The sequence below is a fragment of the Rhinopithecus bieti genome, unplaced genomic scaffold (assembly GCF_001698545.2).
Source record: "Rhinopithecus bieti isolate Rb0 unplaced genomic scaffold, ASM169854v2 scaffold_39705, whole genome shotgun sequence".
Taxonomy (NCBI): domain Eukaryota; kingdom Metazoa; phylum Chordata; class Mammalia; order Primates; family Cercopithecidae; genus Rhinopithecus; species Rhinopithecus bieti.
This window is the reverse complement of record NW_016816813.1, coordinates 189922-212122: the sequence shown is the minus strand read 5'-3', so window position 1 is coordinate 212122 and position 22201 is coordinate 189922. Positions and strand designations below refer to the sequence as shown.

The following is a 22201-nucleotide window of genomic DNA, read 5'->3' as shown; positions in this document are numbered from 1 at the left end:
TATTAAGGTGAGAAAGCACTCCATGGGGTGGAAGTGGGCCCGGGCAAGTGGCTCAAAGTCCTGTTATAAAGTTTTCTGAGTTTTAAGTACTTCTTTTGAGGTTCCTATCAGTTACCCCTTATCTGGATGAAGGATTTGGTCCAAGCCTAATTAAAGGCTGAGGTGAATTGGCACCATGTGCAGATGAAGGGATGGTCCCTGCTTGGCCAATCCAGGGTATTTTCCTTTCCATCTGAGGTGTGATGGGGGTGGGGGGATTGTAGGGAGAGTAGCCTTTGATCCTTTGTTACTCCATGTTGGGAGATAGGGGTTTTCCTTTTGGTTTAGCTTTAGGAAGTTTGTGTTAATTGGCCTTACAGTCCCTGCCCCCAGACCCAGGTGTTTTCCTTTTGATCCAGCTATGGGAAGTAGGAGAACGGGCCTCAGGTTCGCTGCCTCCAGACCTTGGTGTTTTTCTTGATTCAGCAGGAATTAGCCTTAAGTTTCCTGCCTCCAGACCCTATTCTCCTGCCTCAATTATAGCATACGAAGTGTCTCTGATAGAATAAAAGCTACCTCAGAGGCAATTATCTTTTCATTAGCTTTATATAGGTTGGAGATGGTGGTAACTTCTAAAATGATGTAATTTGTGGTCTGAGAAATAAATGTAACTAGATACTATGACTTTCATGTTGAACCGGAAATACAAAGTCAATGTTTTAGTAATACCCACGTAGTAGAACCATCATTGTCAAAACAACTTTCTTGTAGTTAAATCATAATATTTTTGCAGATGCACTAGCAGGTTTTCATAACCATGACCATTATCTAAAAATATAATACGTTGATAACTTGGCACAGGTCTTTTATTTTAGTAGATTTGTTATTTTTAATTGCATGGTTTTTTTTTTTTTGCTTATTTATTTATTGAGACAGAGTCTTGTTCTGTTGCCTAGGCTGGAGTGCACTGGCACAATCTCGGCTCACTTCAACCTGCACCTCTCAGGTTTAAGCGATTCTCATGCTTCGGCCTCCTGAGTAGCTGGGATTTCAGGGGTGTGCCACCATGCCCAGCTAATTTTTTTGTATTTTTAGTAGACTCGGGGTTTTGCTGTGTTGGCTGGGCTGCTCTTGAACTCCTGACCTCAAGTGATCTGTCCGCCTCTGCCTGCCAAAGTGCTGGGATTGTAGGTGTGATTCACTGCACCTGGCCTTGGTGGTTTATTTTTAAGCATTTATGTATTCATCATTGTTAGTATCTCCTACTAAAAGATTTGTCTTTTTTGTGTGTACTTATTACTATAATGTAGCAGTTGTAACCAATGCACTGCTTCCCAAAACTTCTGGTAATTATAGATAATGTTCTAGATTGGTCCCTCCTCTTTTTTCCTTGTGTGATTCCCTATGGTACAGAGTTAAAAATCAATCAACTAGGGAGACTGCAAGTCTGGTATTTTGCAAAGTAAGCCTTTATGCACTTGGCTTGATCTCTCTGTTTAGCACAAAATCAACATATAGAAGTGGTATTTGAGATTTATTGAATACTTTTTCATATGTTTTACATTTACTTTTCAATCCTCCCAGTAACCGTATGAGATAGATGCTATTGTTGTCTTCAACTTACATCTAAACCCAGAGGTTGGGTAATGGTAACTTGCTCTCATATAGCATATTAGTGATAGAGCTTGAGCTCGAATACATTTTCGTTCTTAACTACTGCACCAAAGACTTCTTATTCTGTCTAATGGAAGCTGCATTGGGTTAAGTACCACCAATAGTAATACTAGCTCTAATTTGAGGAGGATAATCCAAATCCTTAGACACAGGTTGTGTCTTGTCACTTTCTCATCAAAGCAGGTTATGCTGTGACCTCTCCAACCCCTATCTCAGGGGGTCCGCTCACCATTCACTTAGCATAAGTAAGCAGTGGCTTTGAATTTTTAGTGTCTTGCTATAGTGGTTTTAGGTTGTAAGCTAGGTCTTAATCAGTATATCCTGTTAAGTGTTTTCTCCATCTCACCTCTGGACACAGCTTTTTTTTTTTTTTTGTTTTGAGACAAAGTCTTGCTCTGTCCCCAGGCTGGAGTGCAATGGCGTGATCTTAGCTCACTGCAGCGTCTGCCTCCCGAGTTCAAGTGATTCCCCTGCCTCAGCCTCCTGAGTAGCTGGGATTACAGGCACCCGCCACTATGCTCAGCTAATTTTTGTATATTTAGTAGAGGTGGGGTTTCACCATGTTGGCCAGGCTGGTCTCGAACTCATGACCTCAGGTGATCCACTCGCCTCGACCTCCCAAAGTGCTGGGATTACAGGCATGAGCCACCATGCTCGGCCTGGACACAGTTTAATTGTCATCAGATATTTTACTGTGTTCCTATGGTAAATTATTATAATTGGAGGAGGAATGTTGGTTGCAAACAATGTATTGCAATCATTTTGCTTTCCAAGTATACATTTTCCTACTCTAAGAACTTAAGTTTGCAACTTCACGTTTTAAGATATGTATGAAATTTTGACTGGAAGATAGCTTTATTTATCTTATGCTCATGTATTACATTATGTAATTTTTAGTCCTTAAATATTATCAAATAGCACAGTTCTAGTAATAGAGAAAATGTAAATGTTATTGGTCTACTAGCCCTCCTATTCGTGTTTAAATTTTTAGGTTTTGGGAGGAGTTCTTAGTTAATAAGCCAAATAATGTTATTCCTGGACAGTGTTTTTAACGCTTCTCGTTAGCTAATGAGTAATAAATGCACCCAGTTCTGAAAAGTGTATTGCCAGAGTTGGATTGTTAATGTAAATCAGTCATTTCCCTAATCATCTGTGTTTTTTGTATGTTCTCACACAGAAGAAAGAACCTTCTAAATCCAGCATCAAGAAAAAAGTGACCAAAGTTGCAGAAGCAAAAAAAGTAATGAAGAGAAATTTTAAAGTGAATAAGAAGATAACATTTACTGATGAAGGGGAGGTAAGATTTTAGAAGTATTTCGTTTCTGAGGTACATTTGGAGTATTAGGAGAGATTGGCTCTCTTGCTTACTTACCATTCATTAGTGATAGAGTAAGTGTTTCTCTACAGCATGCTGGGCCGTTCCTTTCACTGTTACTGTAGGCTGTACATCAGCTCTACTGCTGTGAACAAGGATGCCTTACTGGCAATGAACTGAGATACTTCTTGGTAATACTGACACAGAGTTGATTTTGAACTTTCAAATTATGTTTTTATTAAAGATAAGGTTTTCTCTTCCTGGTATTGAACATTATGTTCTATGGAACAGACATGAGAATACTAATACAGCTACTTGCTACAGCTTCTTTTGCTTCACTCAGGCCTCTACTTTGCACTTCCTCAATTTTAAGTGCCGTACTTGCATATATCTTTCTGGGCTGGCCATGGGAGGGAATTCTCTGCTTTACAAAGTAACCTAAGACACAAAGGTGCCTTGTTTAATCTCAACTTTCCCTAAGCCATATTGTAAATACATACCCATAGTATAGGGAAGGGGTTACCACTCACAGATTACTCATGAAAGTTCATGCTATTACGTAACTGTTGTCTTCATTTTAAAATGATGAAATAGATCCAGTATGTCAAGTGACTTACCTGAGGAGTGGTTATAGTAGGTAGGGTCTTTTGAATATCATCTCATGGCCTCATTCTCACCAGCCCAGGTTTTCCTGACTATCCTCATGTAGCACAGAGCACCTTACCTCCATCATAACCTCATTTCTCTCACCTTGCCTCACTTTTCTTCACAGCACTTACTTTATGACTTCAATCTATATTTGACTATTGTCAGTTTCCACTCCATTTCTTCTTGCGAGGAAGGTATTTTGTTGATTTTGTTCACTAGTCTATCCCCAGCACCTAGAAAGATACCTAACATAATAAACCCTCAGAAAAATTTATTGATTGAATGAAACATCTATTTCAATAAAAGAACAGCTTTTCATATTAACTAATATAGCACATTATATACTCATCGTCACTAACATGAAGACTGTTTAAGCAGCCTCTCCCCAATGGAGTATGTTTCCTTTTAATTTTGAAGTTAAAATTTTGGATGTTATTTTGGGGTGTATAAATCACACGAAAAGTAACAAAATAGTGTGTCATTCAAAGGTGGTGGAAGTTGAAGAGGAACCTTAGCTAAATGACAGATAATGAGTCTTTATGAAATTACGAAAAAGAGATCAGCACCTGAGAAACAGACTAAACTAGAATAGTCATATGACATCTGATGTTCACTGTAAAATGAGATGAGTGCTGTTGGCGTAATGAGGTTCCTTAGTATGCTACTAAGTTTAACTGCACAAATTATGCCAATTAGCTCCAAAACGAATGTAAATCCTCAAGTATAAAATGTTTCAGTGTGTACTTAGTGCTAATAGGAGATGTTTGTGGATGTGAGCCATACTGAAGCTTCTGACTTAACGCTCTGAAAGAAATGCCACTATTTTTTTTTTTTTTCTAGCCCATAGAAGGATAAACTTTTTGCCCTCTGATTGCAGTGGGGATGAGGAGCCAAGTATCATGATATTCATACTGTTACAACTGATCCCTCGCATTGCCTCTTTAGGGTCAGTGACTGCTAGCATAGCTGCTCAGTGATATTTATCAATCCCATTGGTTGCTAAAGGTTGAGACTCCATAGGAATCTCATCTTAAAGAATGGTTATGGTGGCCACAGAGGAGGGAGGAGACATTAAAACCTGCGATGTGTGCTTGCAGTTTCCATTTGCCGGCAGGTTAATTAGCAGTCTTTCAAAACAATGGCAGTTACTTAAATCTTTCTGGCAACTAATTATTAGATAAGAGTTATTTTTGTCTGAATTGTCTATAAAGTTTTGTGGTATTAGACTTAGAAATTACTGAGTTAAATAAACCTCTGGTTTTCCGGAAGGGACACAGATATCCGGAGATTAATTTATTTAGCATTACGTAGTAATGAAAAAACCAGGATATTTAGCCAGGTCCCCTCATTCCCAGATCAGTGCCCCATCTTCTAGGTCACCTTGTTTCTTACGCTAAACTGTGTGTGTGTAAAATCATGTGGATTTGAGCAAGCCTGTGAAACCCAAACTGATTTTCTCCTTTTCAGTTAGTTATTTCAGTCATTATATGTAGTGTCAGTTGATATGTGATTCATTGATCCATTTTGAGCACCTGTTTAATAAGTGCCAGATACTATGTTGGGCTCCAAGGATAAATGAACAAGACATACAACTGCTCTCAAGGAGATTAATTCTAGTGAGAGAAACAGGATCATAAAACAATGCGGTGCAAATGAACTTTGTGTGAGAGTAACACACTGGGTGCCATGGAAGCCCAAAGGAGGTACAGCCTGAGTCCTACTCAGCCCGACTCCTGCTGTGTGCAGATAATTTTGAACTGAGTTGTGTGGAGAATAGGATACTAAGAATGCTGTTTGGGAAGATGCTGGAGCATCACTATTCTGTGACTGTCTTCTCCAAATTATTTGGTGAAATTTTCTTTTAATCCTGTTCTCATTGGGTTTGGCAGTGTTACTTTACTCTGACTAGGGTGGTCTCTTCTGTGGCTTGAAGTTGGTTAAAAGATTTAAGAATACAGATTGTAAGGCAGAAAGTGGGTATCTGCACCTTTTCAGAATAATCAGACAAAATGAAGTGCTTTTCTGGGGTGTTCCCTACTTCTTGTTGACACTGACCTTTTTTCTGCCTGTAGTTGGTTCAGCAGTGGCCACAAATGCAGAAATCTGCCATCAAGGATGCTGAGGAAGATGATGACACCGGTGGTATCAACTTAGATAAAGCAAAGGAAAGACTTCAGGAAGAGGACAAATTTGACAAAGAAGAATATAGGAAGAAAATTAAGGCAAAGCATCGGGTAAGCTTTCCATCTTGAATTCATACTGAGTAAAATTTAATATCCTTAAGTATATCTAAATATTCATTAGCTATTCATTAATACGTATATTATTTTCTTCATTGTTTTCTCTGACACTTCTTTTCTGTGGCTACTCTTTTCTTTTTCCTCTTCATTTGTTCCTCTGCTGGGGGAGTCTGTATATTGACTGGTTTCTGAGAATGCCACTTAAATCTGTCTTTGGTCTGAGGTGATATAAATAATATTAGTGGATTTGTTGTTATTATTACAGTTTTTATTTTGAGATAATTGTAGTTTCACTTGTAGTTGATAGAGATATCCCAAGCTCTCCATTTCAATAATTCTGTCATTACCAGAATGTTTTATATAAAACTATGCAGTATGTAGCTTTTTGGAATTGGCTTTTTTCACTCAGCATTATTCTATGGAGATACAGCCAAGTTGTGTGCATCAATGCTTTCTTCCTTTTATTACTAAGTAATGTCCCATGGTATGGATGTCCTGAGGTTTGTTTCACCATTCAACCATTGGAAAAGATTGATGGTGTTTCCAGATTCAACTTAATAATTTCTTTCCATATCAATTACTTGATAATATGTTAAATTTACTGTATTAAAACTGGAGACTTTGTAAAACTTCTGTAAAAATTAGCATGTGCCCTTGTGGCCTTGGACTTGGCAGTTTTCTGTCATCCTTGATGTAGTGGTCACACGTGGTATTGTTACGCTGTTATACTACTTCATTCCATGGAAGTGAACATTTCACTAGATAAAAAAATGAATTAACGAAATAAAGTAGATTCACATTTTTAAAGAACTTTCTTTAACACCCTTTTGACACAGTGATTTCAGGGTAATGCAGTGAGAAACACCCGAGAAACACTGCTATAATATTAAATTTTGTATTAAGAACAAAATACCTTTGGATGTGGACATTGTTAAGTACATTCTGGGAAGGATTCTTAGAGCTTTTCACTCCTATTTGACTTTTCATGGACCAGTACAAACTTTTTTATAAAAATAGAACAGCAGTTCTCATTTCTTTATTTTAATATTTGATGTAGCTTCAGAGTAGCATTTGATGAAAAAGTAGATATTGGAGATAGCTTTAGGGATGGAAAATGAATGTTGAGAAAACATTCCAAAATATGGAGAACAAATGAACCTGAAATATACTGGTTACAATTGTTAGATATTTATGTTAATGAGAGAACTAAACATTTCTTGCATTGCTACTCTTAGTGCAGTACTTAAATTGAAATTTGACATTAGCAATTCGTTAAAATCTTTACTATTAAGAGTATCAGGAGTTTGTCATGTTTCAGCTTGCAGTCTACTTATTTATCCAGGGGACAACTGAGCAAGAATGTACTGTATTTCTAAGTTGTAGCCAGCAGTAAAAGAAATATGAAGGATTTACATAAAATAAAGTTCACCCCCTTCCCCTTCCTTGCCATCTCTTTTCTCCCATGTGGAAGTTATTACTATACCAGGTCATTGAATATTGTCCTGGAAACCTTTAGAAAGTTAATTTCAAATTGGCAGATTGTACTTGTTTTATACAGTGTTTGTTTGCTAGGCTCTGCCATAGGCTGTGAACATAGAATATTTAAAATATCCGGGTGCTGCTGAGTGGGTGCAGTGGTTCACACCTGTAGTTCTGGCTACTTAAGAGGCTGAGGCTGAAGGATAACTTGAGCCCAGGAACTTGAGGCAGTAATGTGCTATAACTGCACCTGTGAATAGCCACTCATTAATAAAAGGCAATATAGCAAGACTCTGTCTCTTTAAAAAAACAAAAACAAGAAAAAACTAACATATGTACATGGGTCCCTCCATCTTCAGGAAGATTATAATTAAGTCTTAGTTAACTATAGATATGCTGTTACTTCACAAAAGCTGCTTACACATCCTTTTTTTTTTTTTTTTTTTTTTAACATAAAATGTTTTGGAATGAATAATCACATGACTCAATCAAGATAAAAAATTGCACATTGGCTGGGTGTGGTGGCTCACGCCTGTAATCCTAGCACTTTGGGAGGCCAAGGTGGGTGGATCATGAGGTCGGAAGTTCAAGACCAGCCTGACCAAGATAGTGAAACCCCGTCTACTAAAAATACAAAAATTAGCTGGGCATGGTGGCACACACCTGTAATCCCAGCTACTCAGGAGGCTGAGGCAGGAGAATCTCTTGAACCTGGGAGGTGGAGGTTGCAGTGAGCCAAGGTCGTGCCACTGCACTTCAGCCTGGGCAACAGGAGTGAGACTCATCTCCCAAAAAAAAAAAAAAAATATATATATATATATATATACACACACACACACACACATATATACATATATATACATACACACACACACTGAGAATTCATGCTTCTGCCTATGTCTGTGTGTCTTATTCATACCTACACCCTTATAGCTATTAATTTTAAACTTGTCCTTTCACTTTCCTTATGCAAATAGAAATAAGTAGGAATACGTATTTTTTTCTTCTTTTCTTATGTGAAAGGTGTTTCATACACTTTTCCATTTTCAATTAGTTTTGAGCTTGTAAATCATTTTCTTTGCATCATTATTAGAATATAGCGTGTGATTTTTTAGACTGTCTCCATGACTATCTCATAGCAAGGTTGAACAGAACAGTTTTGAGCTGACAAAGTTGTGAGAGAAATCACCTGAACTTTATATACAGCTGGTTTTGAAGTCAGTACTTCTGTGACTACAAGAGTCACAGTATTTTTTTTAAAAAGTGACAACTTTCTATTTTATGTAAAATAGGTATATTCTGTACAAGACATGCCTTCCAAATAGGATTTTGAAAATCTTACCTGGAAAAAAAGCACAAAGAAATAACTAGAATAGTTCTCTCTATTCAACTTTAATTTAAATGTTACCTGATGCTCACATGATTGATTTTATGATATTTTCATTGGCAAACACACACATGTATTTGTGTGTATTAAAGTAGAGAAAACTTTGCATTTGTGAGTACTGTAGCATTAGCATGTTTACTGCAATAGCATACATAAGGCACAATATAGGTACTCACATCATTTATGCACCAAGCTGTTCTGGAGTAGATTTCTACCCGGGAAATATGGAATGTTTTCTTAAGTGGCACATCTTCACATTTGGGATAGTGAAGCAGTGATGTTTGGGAAGAATACTGTGCTGTATTGCGGAATAACCTGTGCTTGAGTCCTCAGTGTGGAATGACTACGTTGGTGCAAAAGTAATTACAGTTTATACCCAGTCCAGTTTGGATTACGAGTCACTGATTGGGACTTTGCTTTCCTAATCTGAAAAATCAGGGAGTAGGAGTGGGACTTAATGCCAGATGTCAGTGAGATCTCTGGCTCCATAGATCTAGTTAAGACCTGGGAATAAAATCATCCTTTACTGTTTGGAAAACAGAATTTTAATTTGTAATTTTTTTCTCCCTGACAAGTCAGATTGCTTGCTTTACTTTATGAAAAGACTTGCTTCTTGCCGGACGTGGTGGCTCATGCCTGTAATCCCAGTGTTTTGGGAGGCTGAGGTGGGTAGATCATGAGGTCAGGAATCTAGACCATCCTGGCTAACATGGTGAAATGCCATCTCTACTAAAAAATACAGAAAAAAAAAAAAGCCAGGCTTGGTGGTGGGCACCTGTAGTCCCAGCTAGTTGGGAGGCTGAGGCAGGAGAATGGCGTGAACCTGGTAGGTGGAGCTTGCAGTGAGCCAAGATCGCACCACTGCACTCCAGCCTGGGTGACAGAGTGAGACTCCGTCTCAAAAAAAAAAAAAGACTTTCTTCTTTACATATTTCCAGTAACCATTAAAACTTTAAAAACTAAATATATTATTAATCCTGCAGAAATTACTTTGCTTTAATTAATTGCTTTACTTGAACACATTGTTGGTTTTTGAAGTCACATTTTTTTCCTGAGTATACTACTACTATAATGACACTTCTTTGTTCTTTTAGTGTAGGATTTGCCTTGGGCAAATATAATTCTATTTCCCTTTGAGGCTGTCACTCATAATTTTGTTACTTTTATGAAAGTATATTGAGAAGAACTATATGTCCCTAAAGAATATTGAAAATACTAACAGCGGGGTCTAGGGGAAGCTTTACTTCAGGAAGATAGAAAAAGGTGAAAAAACTTTTGACCCAAAGTTACGAATTAGGGATGTGCCTGAATGAATTTTGCATGTGAAAGAAACTTCACAAAATCTATCACATGCTTCTGTATTTAATACATTTCTTTTAATGTGTATCAGTTGTAGAAGATTTTGTAAGCCTTGGCATTTTTTTTCAGTGTGTTCAAAATATTTTATTATATTTTTGGTTTAAAGTATAGGATATTTAATATGTAAGTGAATTCAGTCTTAATGATTCTGTTTGGAAGTAGTTGTTAGCTCTTGCGTTTAAAAGTTAACAGCCTTGAATCATAGCTTTGCATATGCACTCAGTCTTAGTATAGTAGGACTCGGCTACTCATTTTGTCCTACTTGTTTTTCCCTCATACTATTACACCTGTCTTTGAATCATATTTTCGTCTACCAGATTCTGAAAGCTATATAATTTCTAATGTGATTCAAGTAAATCTTTGTTTTAAAGATTTAGAAGCCGGGCGTAGTGGCTCAAGCCTGTAATCCCAGCCCTTTGGGAGGCCGAGACGGGCGGATCACGAGGTCAGGAGATCGAGACCATCCTGGCTAATACAGTGAAACCCCCATCTCGACTAAAAAAAATACAAAAAACTAGCCGAGCGAGGTGGCGGGCACCTGTAGTCCCAGCTACTCAGGAGGCTGAGGCAGGAGAATGGCGTGAACCCGGGAGGCGGAGCTTGCAGTGAACTGAGATCCGGCCCCTGCACTCCAGCCTGGGCGACAGAGCGAGACTCCATCTCAAAAAAAAAAAGAAAAGATTTAGAAAACTGAGTTATAAAGAGTTTTACATTTATTTTTTATTTTAAAGTTTTATGTTATTTTTAATTGACACATAATTGTATGTATGGGGTACAATGAGATGTTTCATTACAGGTATATATTGTCCAATAATCAAATTAGGCTAATTAACATAACCATTACTTCAAATATTTATCATTACTTTGTGGTGACAACATTTAATAGTCCACTATTTTAGCTATTTTGAAATACACAATACATTATTATTAACATGGTCACCAAGCTGTGCAATAGATCACCAGAACTTATTCCTCCTGTCGGATGGAAACTTTGTACACTATGACCAACATCTTCCCTTTGCTCATCTCCCCTGCACCCCTTCCACCCAGTCCTTCGGTAACCACCACTCTACGCTCTACTTCTGTGAGCTCTTATGAAGTCTACTTCTATGAATTAGATTCCGCGGATAAGTGAGACCGTGTGGTATTTACCTCTCTGCCTGGCTTATTTCCCTTTGCTAAACGTCGTCTTGTTGCAAATAACAGAATACTGTGTTTTCCTTAAGACTGAATAGTATTCCATTGTACATCTATACAGCACATTTACTTAATCCATTGTTTGTTGATGGCCACTTCAGTTTTTCCATATCTTGACTATTGTGAATTATGTTGCAATAAAGGTGAGAGTGCCGACATCTATTTGACATATGAATTTCAATTCCCTTGTATATAAGAGGTCTAAAGATCCTAACTGGTTTAAAGTACAAACCAAACCAAACCAAACCATATAGTTTCATGGCATCACTGGGAGGAGAATTCAAGCTGCCTGCTTGCCAAAATGCATAGCGGCTACTCTGGGTTTTAGGGACCCTTCTGTAACTGCCTTGGGTCATTTAGCACCTTTGGTTGCTCTTCATGAGTTGTCGTTTTAGCCTTTAAGCACTGCTTTCTTCTGAGACCACCCCACCCTTCAGCTTTGTCTGGCATTTATAGGTAGCTGTGCTTAAATAGGTCTGTTATTTTTATTTTCTCTTTAGAACCTCTTGAAACCAATCATTGGAAATAAAAATAGCAAAAGCTGTAACTTTTGCATATGAAACCATTAGTGAACTAGTAAACTGTAAAGACAAAATGCTACTCTCACATGGAAGCAATGTGTTTTTTTTTTTTTATTTTTTAATTTTTTTTATTTTTGAGACAGAGTCTAGCTCTGTCACCCAGGCAGGAGTGCAGTGGCACGATCTTGGCTCACTGCAAACTCAGTCTCCCGGGTTCATGCCATTCTCCTGCCTCAGCCTCCCGAGTAGCTAGGCCCGCCACCACGCCTGGCTAATTTTTTGTAGTTTTAGTAGAGACGGGGTTTTACTGTGTTAGCCAGGTTGGTCTCAATCTCCTGACCTCGTGATCTGCCCGACTCGGCCTCTCAAAGTGCTGGGATTACAGGCGTGAGCCACCGCGCCGGCCAATGTGTTTTTTAATAATTCAGTCAGAACTGTTGAAAGATAGGCCATGGATCCTATTTTTGAATGATTTTTACTTTAATGGAGTGAAAATCTGCTCTGTATTGTGTCATCATTCTTAGTTCTGAAAGATGACTTGTAGTTAAGGTGATAATATTTGCTATCACAGCTGAGAATAGAGAAAAACAATTCATTATGAAGCTCTTTCATTCCCTTGAAATTCGAGTGCTTTATCTATATCAGATTATGAATTTAGATAACATAAACATGTCAAGATGTGGCTCTGGACTGCTTCCCGAGATGGTACAGCATTACTCTAGGTTCCATTTACTACCAGCTTGAACGTTAGAAAGTTAAGAAAGTATTAAAGGAAGACTTTAGAAAATCTATCTTGTTTTATTGTTGTTGACACATAATTAAGTTGGCATGGAATCCAGTTGACTTAACCATAAATTTGTGTGATAGTCAAGAAAGAGGGAAACTGTAATCAGGCATCTGAGGAATAGTAGCCGCAAGAATATTAACAGTAACAAGTAACACTTACTTAACTGGACCCTGCAGTAAGTTTACATGTACCATCATATTATATGCTAATAATTAACTTCTGAAATCAGTGAGCTAGCATTTTACAGATTATAAAACTAAGACTTAGAAGGGTCAAGTAATGTGTCCAGAATCCTGCAGCTTGCAAACAGCAGCCCTGGGACTCTTACCAAAGTCTTTGTTACTGTTCAGACTTTATGCTTTTTAACTATTCAACTGTGTTGCTACCTATGTCAAGCCATCAGACATTCTTTTATAGCACAGTAACTCTGAAGCAATGAGTTAAAAGGTGGATGATCATAAGAGTAGAGGGTATTGAAGAAGAAATGACAAATAATGGAAATTTTTCATGTTTCCAGAACAAGGTCATTGATCTCTAAAAAATTAAAATTAAATGAAGGCTGGGTGTGGTGGCTCATGCCTGTAATCCCAGCACTTTGAGAGGCCGAGGAGGGCAGATCATGAGGTCAGGAGATCGGGACCATCCTGGCTAACAAGGTGAAACCCCGTCTCTACTAAAAACACAAAAATTAGCCGGGCGTGGTGGCAGGCGCCTGTAATCCTAGCTGCTCAGGAGGCTGAGGCAGGAGAATGGCGTAAACCCAGGAGGCGGAGCTTGCAGTGAGTCGAGATCCTGCCACTGCACTCCAACCTGGGAAACAGAGCAAGACTCCGTCTCAAAAAAAAAAAAAAAGAATAAATTAGATGTTGTGGTTAGTAGTATAGTTTAAGACTCCATACTAATACCACTGTTTCCTGAATGTTCATTGTATAGCTGTATGTGTACATACACTAGTGCCAGAATCCATTTTACCATAGCTATGGCCATTTAAGAGTCTAAAGTAAGAGAGCCAGAGACTGGTCTGGCTCACATGGTCCTTATGAAATTTTACTAAGATCAGAAGTGTCATCTTGAGGACAAGGGACTCAGCATCTGGTGCCTAATTCTAAAATGGATGTTGTGAATGAAACTTATTTATAGAAGAGAATACAAGATCCTTTTTTTACAACCCTTTCTCCTCCTAGTTTCAGCCCTTCCACTGTCACAACCAGGTTTATTATTAAAATGGAAGCCAACCTGTTACTACAGAACCTTTGCCTACCATTTGGAGATGTCTGCCTGGGGAGGTTTCTGTTCTTACTCTCACAAGCTTATACCATCTAGTGACATTTAGGTCAATATCTTGGTGTTTGGGCTGTCTTTATATCCAGCATCAAAAATGAGACAAATATTCAGAATTACATAAATCTGATCTATTTTCATGCTTTCTTTGTTTTTTTTTTTTTTTTTTTTAACCCATGTGGTGTTGGAGAGGTGGGTTGGGTATTAGGTCGATGGTGAGTAGTTAGAGATTGGGGTTGAGGAGCAGGGAGCAGTTTGCTTCCAGTGGAATCAGGGAGTCTGATAGGAATAAGTTATAAACTGCAAAGGGCACTGGTCTATATCTGTTTTGCCCATTATATGTATCCAGAGCCTACCATGTGGTTGGGTAAATATTCAAAGGATTTAACTAGTGAATCAGTGTTTCCACATCAATTTGTTTTTCTCATTCTGTCTTCATATCCTTGTTATAGTTGTTACAGATTTATTCATAGAAGTCCACTTTTTAATGTCGTTCAAGCAAAACTCTGTAAAATAGGTAACAGATCAGAGAACCTTGTTGTGTTAAGTTCCTGGGAAGGATTTAGGTTTACTGGAATTTTGTTCTTGGAGGGCAGGGGATGTCTTTGGGACTTAACAATTCTCATGATCTTTCTTTTGTTCACTTTTGTTAAGCCAGTTTTCTTTTTTGAAAAATAGGTTATTCTAATACTGAAGTAAAGATACATGTCCCCTTCTTCCTTACGTGATAGCTGGGGACTCAGTTCCTTACCAAACTGATACAGTTGCCTGAGAGTCATGCAAATGGATTATACTTCCATAACCTCCAAAAATGAGTCTTACTTTCAAATTACAAATTTTCAAGTATCACCCTAGAATGAAAAAGTTTAAATTTGTAGTCCTGACTGCTCATGAAATTCGTATTTCATGGTATTTTCTTTTCTGGAAGCTAAGGACCTATAGTGTGTGAGAATCCAAAAGAAGTATAATATCTATAAAGGGAGTATTTTATACCTTGAAATTTGATTTTCTGTTTTTCTGTCCCTTGTGAATTTGATTTTCATTATTGAATTTCATGCTCCCCTTATACTTAATCATTTTGTAGCATGGCAGAACTAAAGATAACATTTTGCCTTCTTTTTTGTAGCATAAAGTAGTTTTGGTACCAGGATGTCCTCAGAAACAAAATAGGAAAATAAAGGATTTAAAGCATTTGAGCCACACCTAATTAAAAGGGGAGGAGGACTTCAGTTACCGAATCTAATGAAATTCACTTATACTTTTCTCCTGAAGTGACTGTACTCCAGCCTTTTATCTTTATGTTTTGTCATATGTCATAAACCGTCTTTAAAATTTTTTTTCTTATCCCCACAAAGAATATATTCATTTTCTAAGTTTTGAATTATGATATATCTACTTTCAGTTCTTTTGCTTCTCTCTCAATGTTTACTCTTGGCTCTTTTCAGACAGAGTACTAATAAAGCTTTTTCAGATAAGAAACATTTTCTAATGATTCACTTCAAATTATTTTCTTTTAGTTTTACTCAGTATTAAAAATTTGTCATTAGTGCATTTGTTTCATGTCTTGGTAACATTCGCTTCATGTTGTAAAAGTCTTTGGATATCTCTTGTCTGTCTGAAAATTTTGGTAGAAAATTTAAAAGGGAAAATTATCTTATCTGCATGTACATATAAATTCTGATAGCCAACTTAAAGCTGAACTTTAAAATATCTTTTAGTGACTATAATGAATTAATATTGGAATTCAGTAAAAGTAGAAAATTGTCCATTTTTTCCTGCTATGATTAAAATGACTGAATGGAAAACCTCAGCATGGTTATGTTTGCTTGAGTAGAAAGGGTTTTTCTGATGTGAATATATTGAATTTATTCTTTGCAACTTTGAAGTGCCATTTTCAGACACTGATGTGTTGAAGGAAGACCAGTTGTTGAATAATCACAACAAAAATTTGTGTGGCTTTTAAATGTGATCAGTTACCTGTTTCTTCTGTACAGAAGACTGACAAAAATTAATTAATGTCTATAAAATGCTGTCAGGAAAATAAAAAATGCTATCAGGATGAAAAGACCTGTATGGTAGCAGACTATTTATAATGATAAAGGAAGTGGCAGCATTTGTCTAAAACATGCTGATACGGATACAAATACTACGTACGAACCTACAAAGTGAAGTCAGTATTCCAGTGGAGGAGTATGAAGTGTAGTGGTGTGCTAGATTTGAGGGAGTGAGAACTTCGGCTCCCCAGGCCCAGTTTAATCCCAAGTCCATCACTTACTATGTGTGACACATCAGGCAAGTTACTTAGTTACTTTGATCTTCCATTTTTCATCTATAGAATGGGAATAGTAATACCTTATAAGTTCTATTACATAGGTTTAAAAAGATAAAAAACCAAATTGTTATATGAAATGCCTAGCACATTGTTGATACTTAATAATTCTGAGCTATTTCTGTTGGTAAGAAAATGACGTAGTAATGTGCTAATGGACAAATAAATTTTTATGAAAGTACAATTTTATTCCTCTCTGCAGTTACTTGATATTTTGTATAGCTATAGTCTTAACATTAGTGTAAGCAGCAAAACACTGAAGTCATTGCAGTCTTTGTAGAATAACATGAAATATAGTTATGTTTCATTGTAGTGTCTAACACAGGAAAACTCTGCATGGAGGGTGGGGTGGGAAGAGAAGGGAGATAAAGTTACAAATATGTGTATCCACAAGCTAAAGCCAGCTCAAATGAAGTGTTAATTATGATCAGTTATATCACATTTTTTCTTTAATCTTGTTTTGCTTCTTTCATGTATTTTGTAGTCTGCTAATGCTCAAAGAAAGCCTGTGATTGGTGCCAACTTAATTTAGGAACAAATTGTTTAGAAACTGCCATTGATTAAGTTATTTTTCCCCACAACTTGGGGAAGCATTGAGATTATTCTAATTTAGTGGCAGAACATCTTTTATAATCTCATTAGAGAACCATTTCAGGGATAAAGTTTGATCATCACTATTGCATTAATTGGCTGCTTGCTAAAATAATACTAGTTATTATTTTCTTCTGTTTTTAAAGTCACATCTGTTAATGTTTAACCCCCAAATGTTAACGTTTTATTTTATTAGAATGTATTGCAAAAAAGCACTATATTTGGCACATAAAGACCCAGGTTTGAGATCGATCATTTTCTAAAGAAGCTCTTCGATAATAAGCAACCCAAAAGCTTTCTGAGTTTTTCTTTTTTCTCCTTTGCATTTCCTTCCACTGAACTTGGTTTCTAGAACTTCCAAGTAATCACTAGGATGTGTCTCTTGTATAATCGTACATTATGTCTTACCTGCCTGTTAGTGTGTGTTTTATTTGAAAGTAAGTGCTAACCATTGGCATACTAACATAGCCAGAGTAAGTGATAGAACTGGGATTTGATTCCAGATCTGTCTGACACGTTCTTAATGATTCATGAATACCTGTGCCAATCCCATAATCAGTAAATATTTGTTGAAAAATGAATATCACATATTAGTTAGCTTTAGGGAATAAAACTGTAATGAATATGTACTCTGTTTTATACCTAATTATATGCTGCTAATTTTTCTCCTCTTCCTTGTCTCCAGGAGAAAAGACTGAAAGAAAGGGAAGCCAGAAGAGAAGCCAACAAGAGGCAAGCAAAGGTAAGGGTTTATATACATTTGTTTTTCCAAGCTCTATTAAGGTAGAATTGATAAAAGCATTTTATATTTTGGCAAGAACAATGCTTGTAATGTTAAAATGGAATTTAAATCCTCTTCTTTTCAATATGGATTTTATATGTCATTTGTATATCATGATATTCCAGTTGGATTCAAGCCCATGCGGTCTTCTATTCACTTTCTTGTATTCATCTGTTTCCTCTCTGGTGCAGGCTGAAAAATACCTAAGATAATTTGTTACTGGGTTTGCCTCGTTTACTCCACCACTTTTTCCCATTGTATTTTGTGTCTGCTAAATACAAAAGGCAGTTGACTCTGTGGGCCAGGCCTGATAGAATTTTCATCTGTATCATCTTCAGGTAGACAGCCCATGTGAACCCAACCTGATAACAGGTAACTTTGAAAGCATCAGTTCAGCTCTTAGAATCTAGGGGAAAAGCATTCTGTATCTCCCACTTTTACTATAGTCTGTAGCTGATACTTTTCAGCAAATACATATGTACACTTTTCCCCAAGTATGTATGTATAATTATAAACACCGTCCACGTGCAGCTATGATTTTTATATAATGTGTTTGTCACTGAGAAGTGTTCAGCTTCTGCATTCTGAGGACATTTAGTAGAAATGATTTCCTAGAACTAGGGCCCAATAACGTATGTCATTTCTCATGCTGTATCTCATTGTGCTGTTTCTGACTAGCCATGATTTCCTCTTGACAGTTAGCAAAGCTCCAACTCCCTTGAGGAGGCCCTTAATATTCTTTGTCATTTTTTTTTCTGTGCTGGCCATAGCACTTAGAGAGCAAGTCAGAGATGATAACTCATGCTATAGTTCTGAAGTGGGAAGCAATTATTCTGCAGTGTAAGATGAAAAGACTGCTTATAGTCAGTATTAAATATCACTCTGTCTTCGAAGGTGCCCGAAAACGAGAGCTCCAGTGTGTGCAGCCTGACTGCTAAATAAGGTGGTGGCTTCTGCATATGCTTTAAAGTGCAAGCATGAACCACCATGGCAGGGACACTAGATCTCAGAGGCTGTAGTGGGAAGGATTGAAATTTAAGAAGAAAATCTTAAATCTAATAAAAGCGTTTGATATTTATGAATATTGCATGTTTAGCATAAAAATAAACCTATTTTATTTCACTAAGAAGCTCTCATTTCTGCATATATAAATGTAAGATGAAAGATATAATCTAGAGCCAAAGAAAGCCCTGTTACTGTATTTCTTTTGTTTTTATTCATGCATATTTGTATATATCACTAAATATGGTTTATTTTTTATATTTACTGATGCTGTATGCTCAATTTTTTTTTTCCCTGGTGGTTTAAGCTGTAAGAAATTGCTCTCACCCTTGAGCTATCCTCCTGGAAACCTCTTCTTTTATTCCTCCATAAATTGATGTGTATATTTGGTTTTAATACTGTGTCTGCTGGGGAAATGAAAAAATGGTAAAGTCGTGAGAATCAGGCATTTTCACTGGGGACTGATCTCTGAAGTGAACTCCTTATGCCAGACTCTCCCTTCCATTTCCCACTCTCCTTCCGTGTTTGTCCTGTGTGTTTATTTCCTGACATCTAAAAAAGGAAGAAGATTTTTCTTGTCAAGAGAAGGTCTCATTTCTTTATAACCACTAAGGATGGGACTAAGAACAGAAAGAAGAGCTGACATGGCTTTGCAGCTCAGCCAGGAGCTTTAAATAGACAGAGGCTGTGTTTTATTATTGCTCTGAATAGTTTAGCTAACTCCATTTCACAGCCCTTGTCTGAGTGCTCAGAGATGGCAGCCCTTTTGTAAGAGTGATATTACCAGAGGGATCAGTGGCTGGTTTGCAGCCAGGACTCAAACATTCCTCAAGACACTGAGGACTGCCAGCAGTGACAGGTTCAGGCTGACTGACAGAGCCCAAGGAATGAGCTCAAACCAACCTTTTGCACCTAGCTTCCTTTCAAATGAAAGTGACAGGGGATGAAGGCTCTCATGGCTTTTGAGGTGCCTTTTGGAAGCAGACCCAGAAGATATTATTTGGAAACACTTGGTAAAGGGACGATGGCACAAATTTCTGTGATATGTAAGGAGAAATATGATGTAAATTATCAGGTTTCTCTCAGTGTGTGTGCTTCAAATGACAGATGTGACTTAGTTTTTGAGTAAACTTTGTCTTCTCGTTGATCCTCTTCTGTAAACCTGATCATTGTGTTACTTAGGTTGTTGCCTTCTGAATCACTTCAGATTTCAGCTAGAGCATCCCTTTGATCCCTGAACCTACAAGATATCCAGAAGGTATTTTAATGGTCAAAGAAAGTGGTACTTGCAGACTTAATTTACCAGGAAATGTAGTCATAGCTGTTTATAGCTATTCTAAGCAATCACTGCATAGAAACTGAAAGTGTAAGAAAGGGAGGACTCACATAGCTGTCTTTCTACCTTGTTTTGTGTTTTGTGCAGCAAACATCATTTTATTATACAAGGAAGGATATAAAGGACACAGTATTTTTTTGGGGGGGGGAGTTAGTGTTTGAGTGAAGTTTAATGGAATTATCTTTATTTCCCAGAAAAGAGAAAACTTAATGATAATGTGAATTTTCAATTTTAGAAATGATGATTACTGGTAATCTCTTCTCTGGCATATTGAAAGTATTTCTAAGAAAAATTGCTTTAAAGTGTGAGTAGGATAAACTAAAGTTGGAATGGACCTCTCAGGAATCTGATACGACTTTTTGTTAAAAGATAGATCTAAGTTCTGCCTAGATTATGTTATGTGCAGAATTGGGAATGGAAGATAAATACGGAGCTGAAACTGTTACAAAGATTTGCTGGGTACCTAATAGTGGTTTGGGAAATATAGGTCTTTTGGGTATCAAAACTTTCTTTAGCAGAGAAATATTTGAACTGCACAATAGAATTGTTTTACTTTAGCTAACAAGATGTAGTATATTCTTATGACCTAGAGATTTTAAACTAAGATCCAGAAAATACTTGTAGCAGTGATCAATAGACCACATTGCTTTTGGGTTCAGGGAGGTTACATAATCCTGGAATACAGCTTTATCTCATTATCTAACTAAATTTCCTTTTGCTTTGAGGGTCACAAGTGCCAGTAGGAGTCCTTGGTTGCTGGAATGATTTTGTAGAAATGTAAGGCAAAGGAACAATAGTGCCAAAACTTGGGGAAATAGATCCTCAGAAATATCTCAGTACTGTGCTACTTTTGAAAAGAAAGTGTGATATTTATTTATTTATTTATTTATTTTTTAAGTTGGAGTCTTGCTCTGTCACCCAGGCTGGAGTGCAGTGGCGCGATCTTGGCTCACTGCAACCTCCACCTCCCAGGTTCAAGCGATTCTCCTGCCTCAGCCTCCTGAGTAGCTGGGACTACAGGCGCCCACCACCACGCCCAGCTAATTTTTTGTATTTTTAGTAGAGACAGAGTTTCACCGTGTTAGCCAGGATGGTCTTGATCACCTGACCCCGTGATCTGCCCGCCTCGGCCTCCCAAAGTGCTGGGATTATAGACATGAGCCACCGGACCTGGCCAAAAGTGTGATTTATTAAACAAAAGTCTGAGGCTGATGAAATTGAACACTGACTATGAAGGAGCAAAGAGTAGGAAAGAGCTCAAATACTTAAAATAGTTAAAAGTTGCTTTGACTGTATTAAAATGATGATTATAGTTCACAGTTTTAGGTGTGGGGAAAATTAATATGATGTCATACATTTCGAGGTTGAAGTTTTATAGACATTGTACATTTTCACTTGTTTTTATTTTTTGGTTTGTATTGTGTTTTTATTTATACTTAACAAATATTAGTTTTAGGTAACAGTTTCTTGAATACCTAAGGTAATCTCTGTACTAACAGAAAAGTAGTGTTGAAGTTAGAGCTCTCAGAATAGGAGGTCTGAAGAAGAAGTAGTTATTTAATTTTAAAACTCTAGGCCGGGCGTGGTGGCTCATGCCTGTAATCCCAGCACTTTGGGAGGCCGAGACGGGTGGATCACCTGAGGTGAGGGGTTCAAGAGCAGCCTGGCCAACATGGCAAAACCCTATCTCTACTAAAAATACAGAGATTAGCCGGGCGTGGTGGTATGCATCTGTAATCCCAGCATACTTGGGAGGCTGAGGCAGGAGAATCACTTTAACCCAGGAGGTGGAGGCTGCAGTGAGCCGAGATTATGCCACTGCAGTCCAGCCTGGGTGACAGAGCGAGACTCTGTCTCAAACAAAACAAAACAAAACAAACAAACAGACGAAACAACAACAACAACAACAACAAAAAACCTTAAAAAACTCTAGTAGACTTGAGAGATGCCCTGGACTGACTTTCTAATCTACTGGTCTTCAATGACTTTTTCTCTGACCGAACAGTAGTTTCATAAAGCAAAGCTAGCTTTATTCATTTGATATTTTGTTCTTCCTACTTTTTTGGTGTTAAAATATCCTTTCATTTATGAAATAATACTGATAATTTTTAAAAAGTCTTATTATTTGGCAAAGTAAAACCCATTTCACCCCTTTAAAATCTTTTTTGAGCTTTTTCTGATCCATGAAATTGAAGAGTGAGTGTTGCAGCCACTGATCTACTTCAGTGGTTTTCAGTATTATATCGAGTGACCTATGGACTCTCCTCTCCACCCCCCCAACCCCCCCATCCCCCC

General features: G+C 37.4%; 1 protein-coding gene across 1 annotated transcript in view; it reads left to right on the top strand.

The window, feature by feature from the left end:
• The window catches only part of DDX10 (DEAD-box helicase 10), a 289327-nt gene that overhangs the window by 175428 nt on the left and 91698 nt on the right, over positions 1-22201 (top strand). The window contains exons 13-15 of the mRNA XM_017855255.1: positions 2831-2950; positions 5689-5850; positions 17473-17529. Of these exons, the coding sequence (XP_017710744.1) occupies positions 2831-2950; positions 5689-5850; positions 17473-17529 (339 nt within the window). The remainder of the gene's footprint in view (positions 1-2830; positions 2951-5688; positions 5851-17472; positions 17530-22201) is intronic.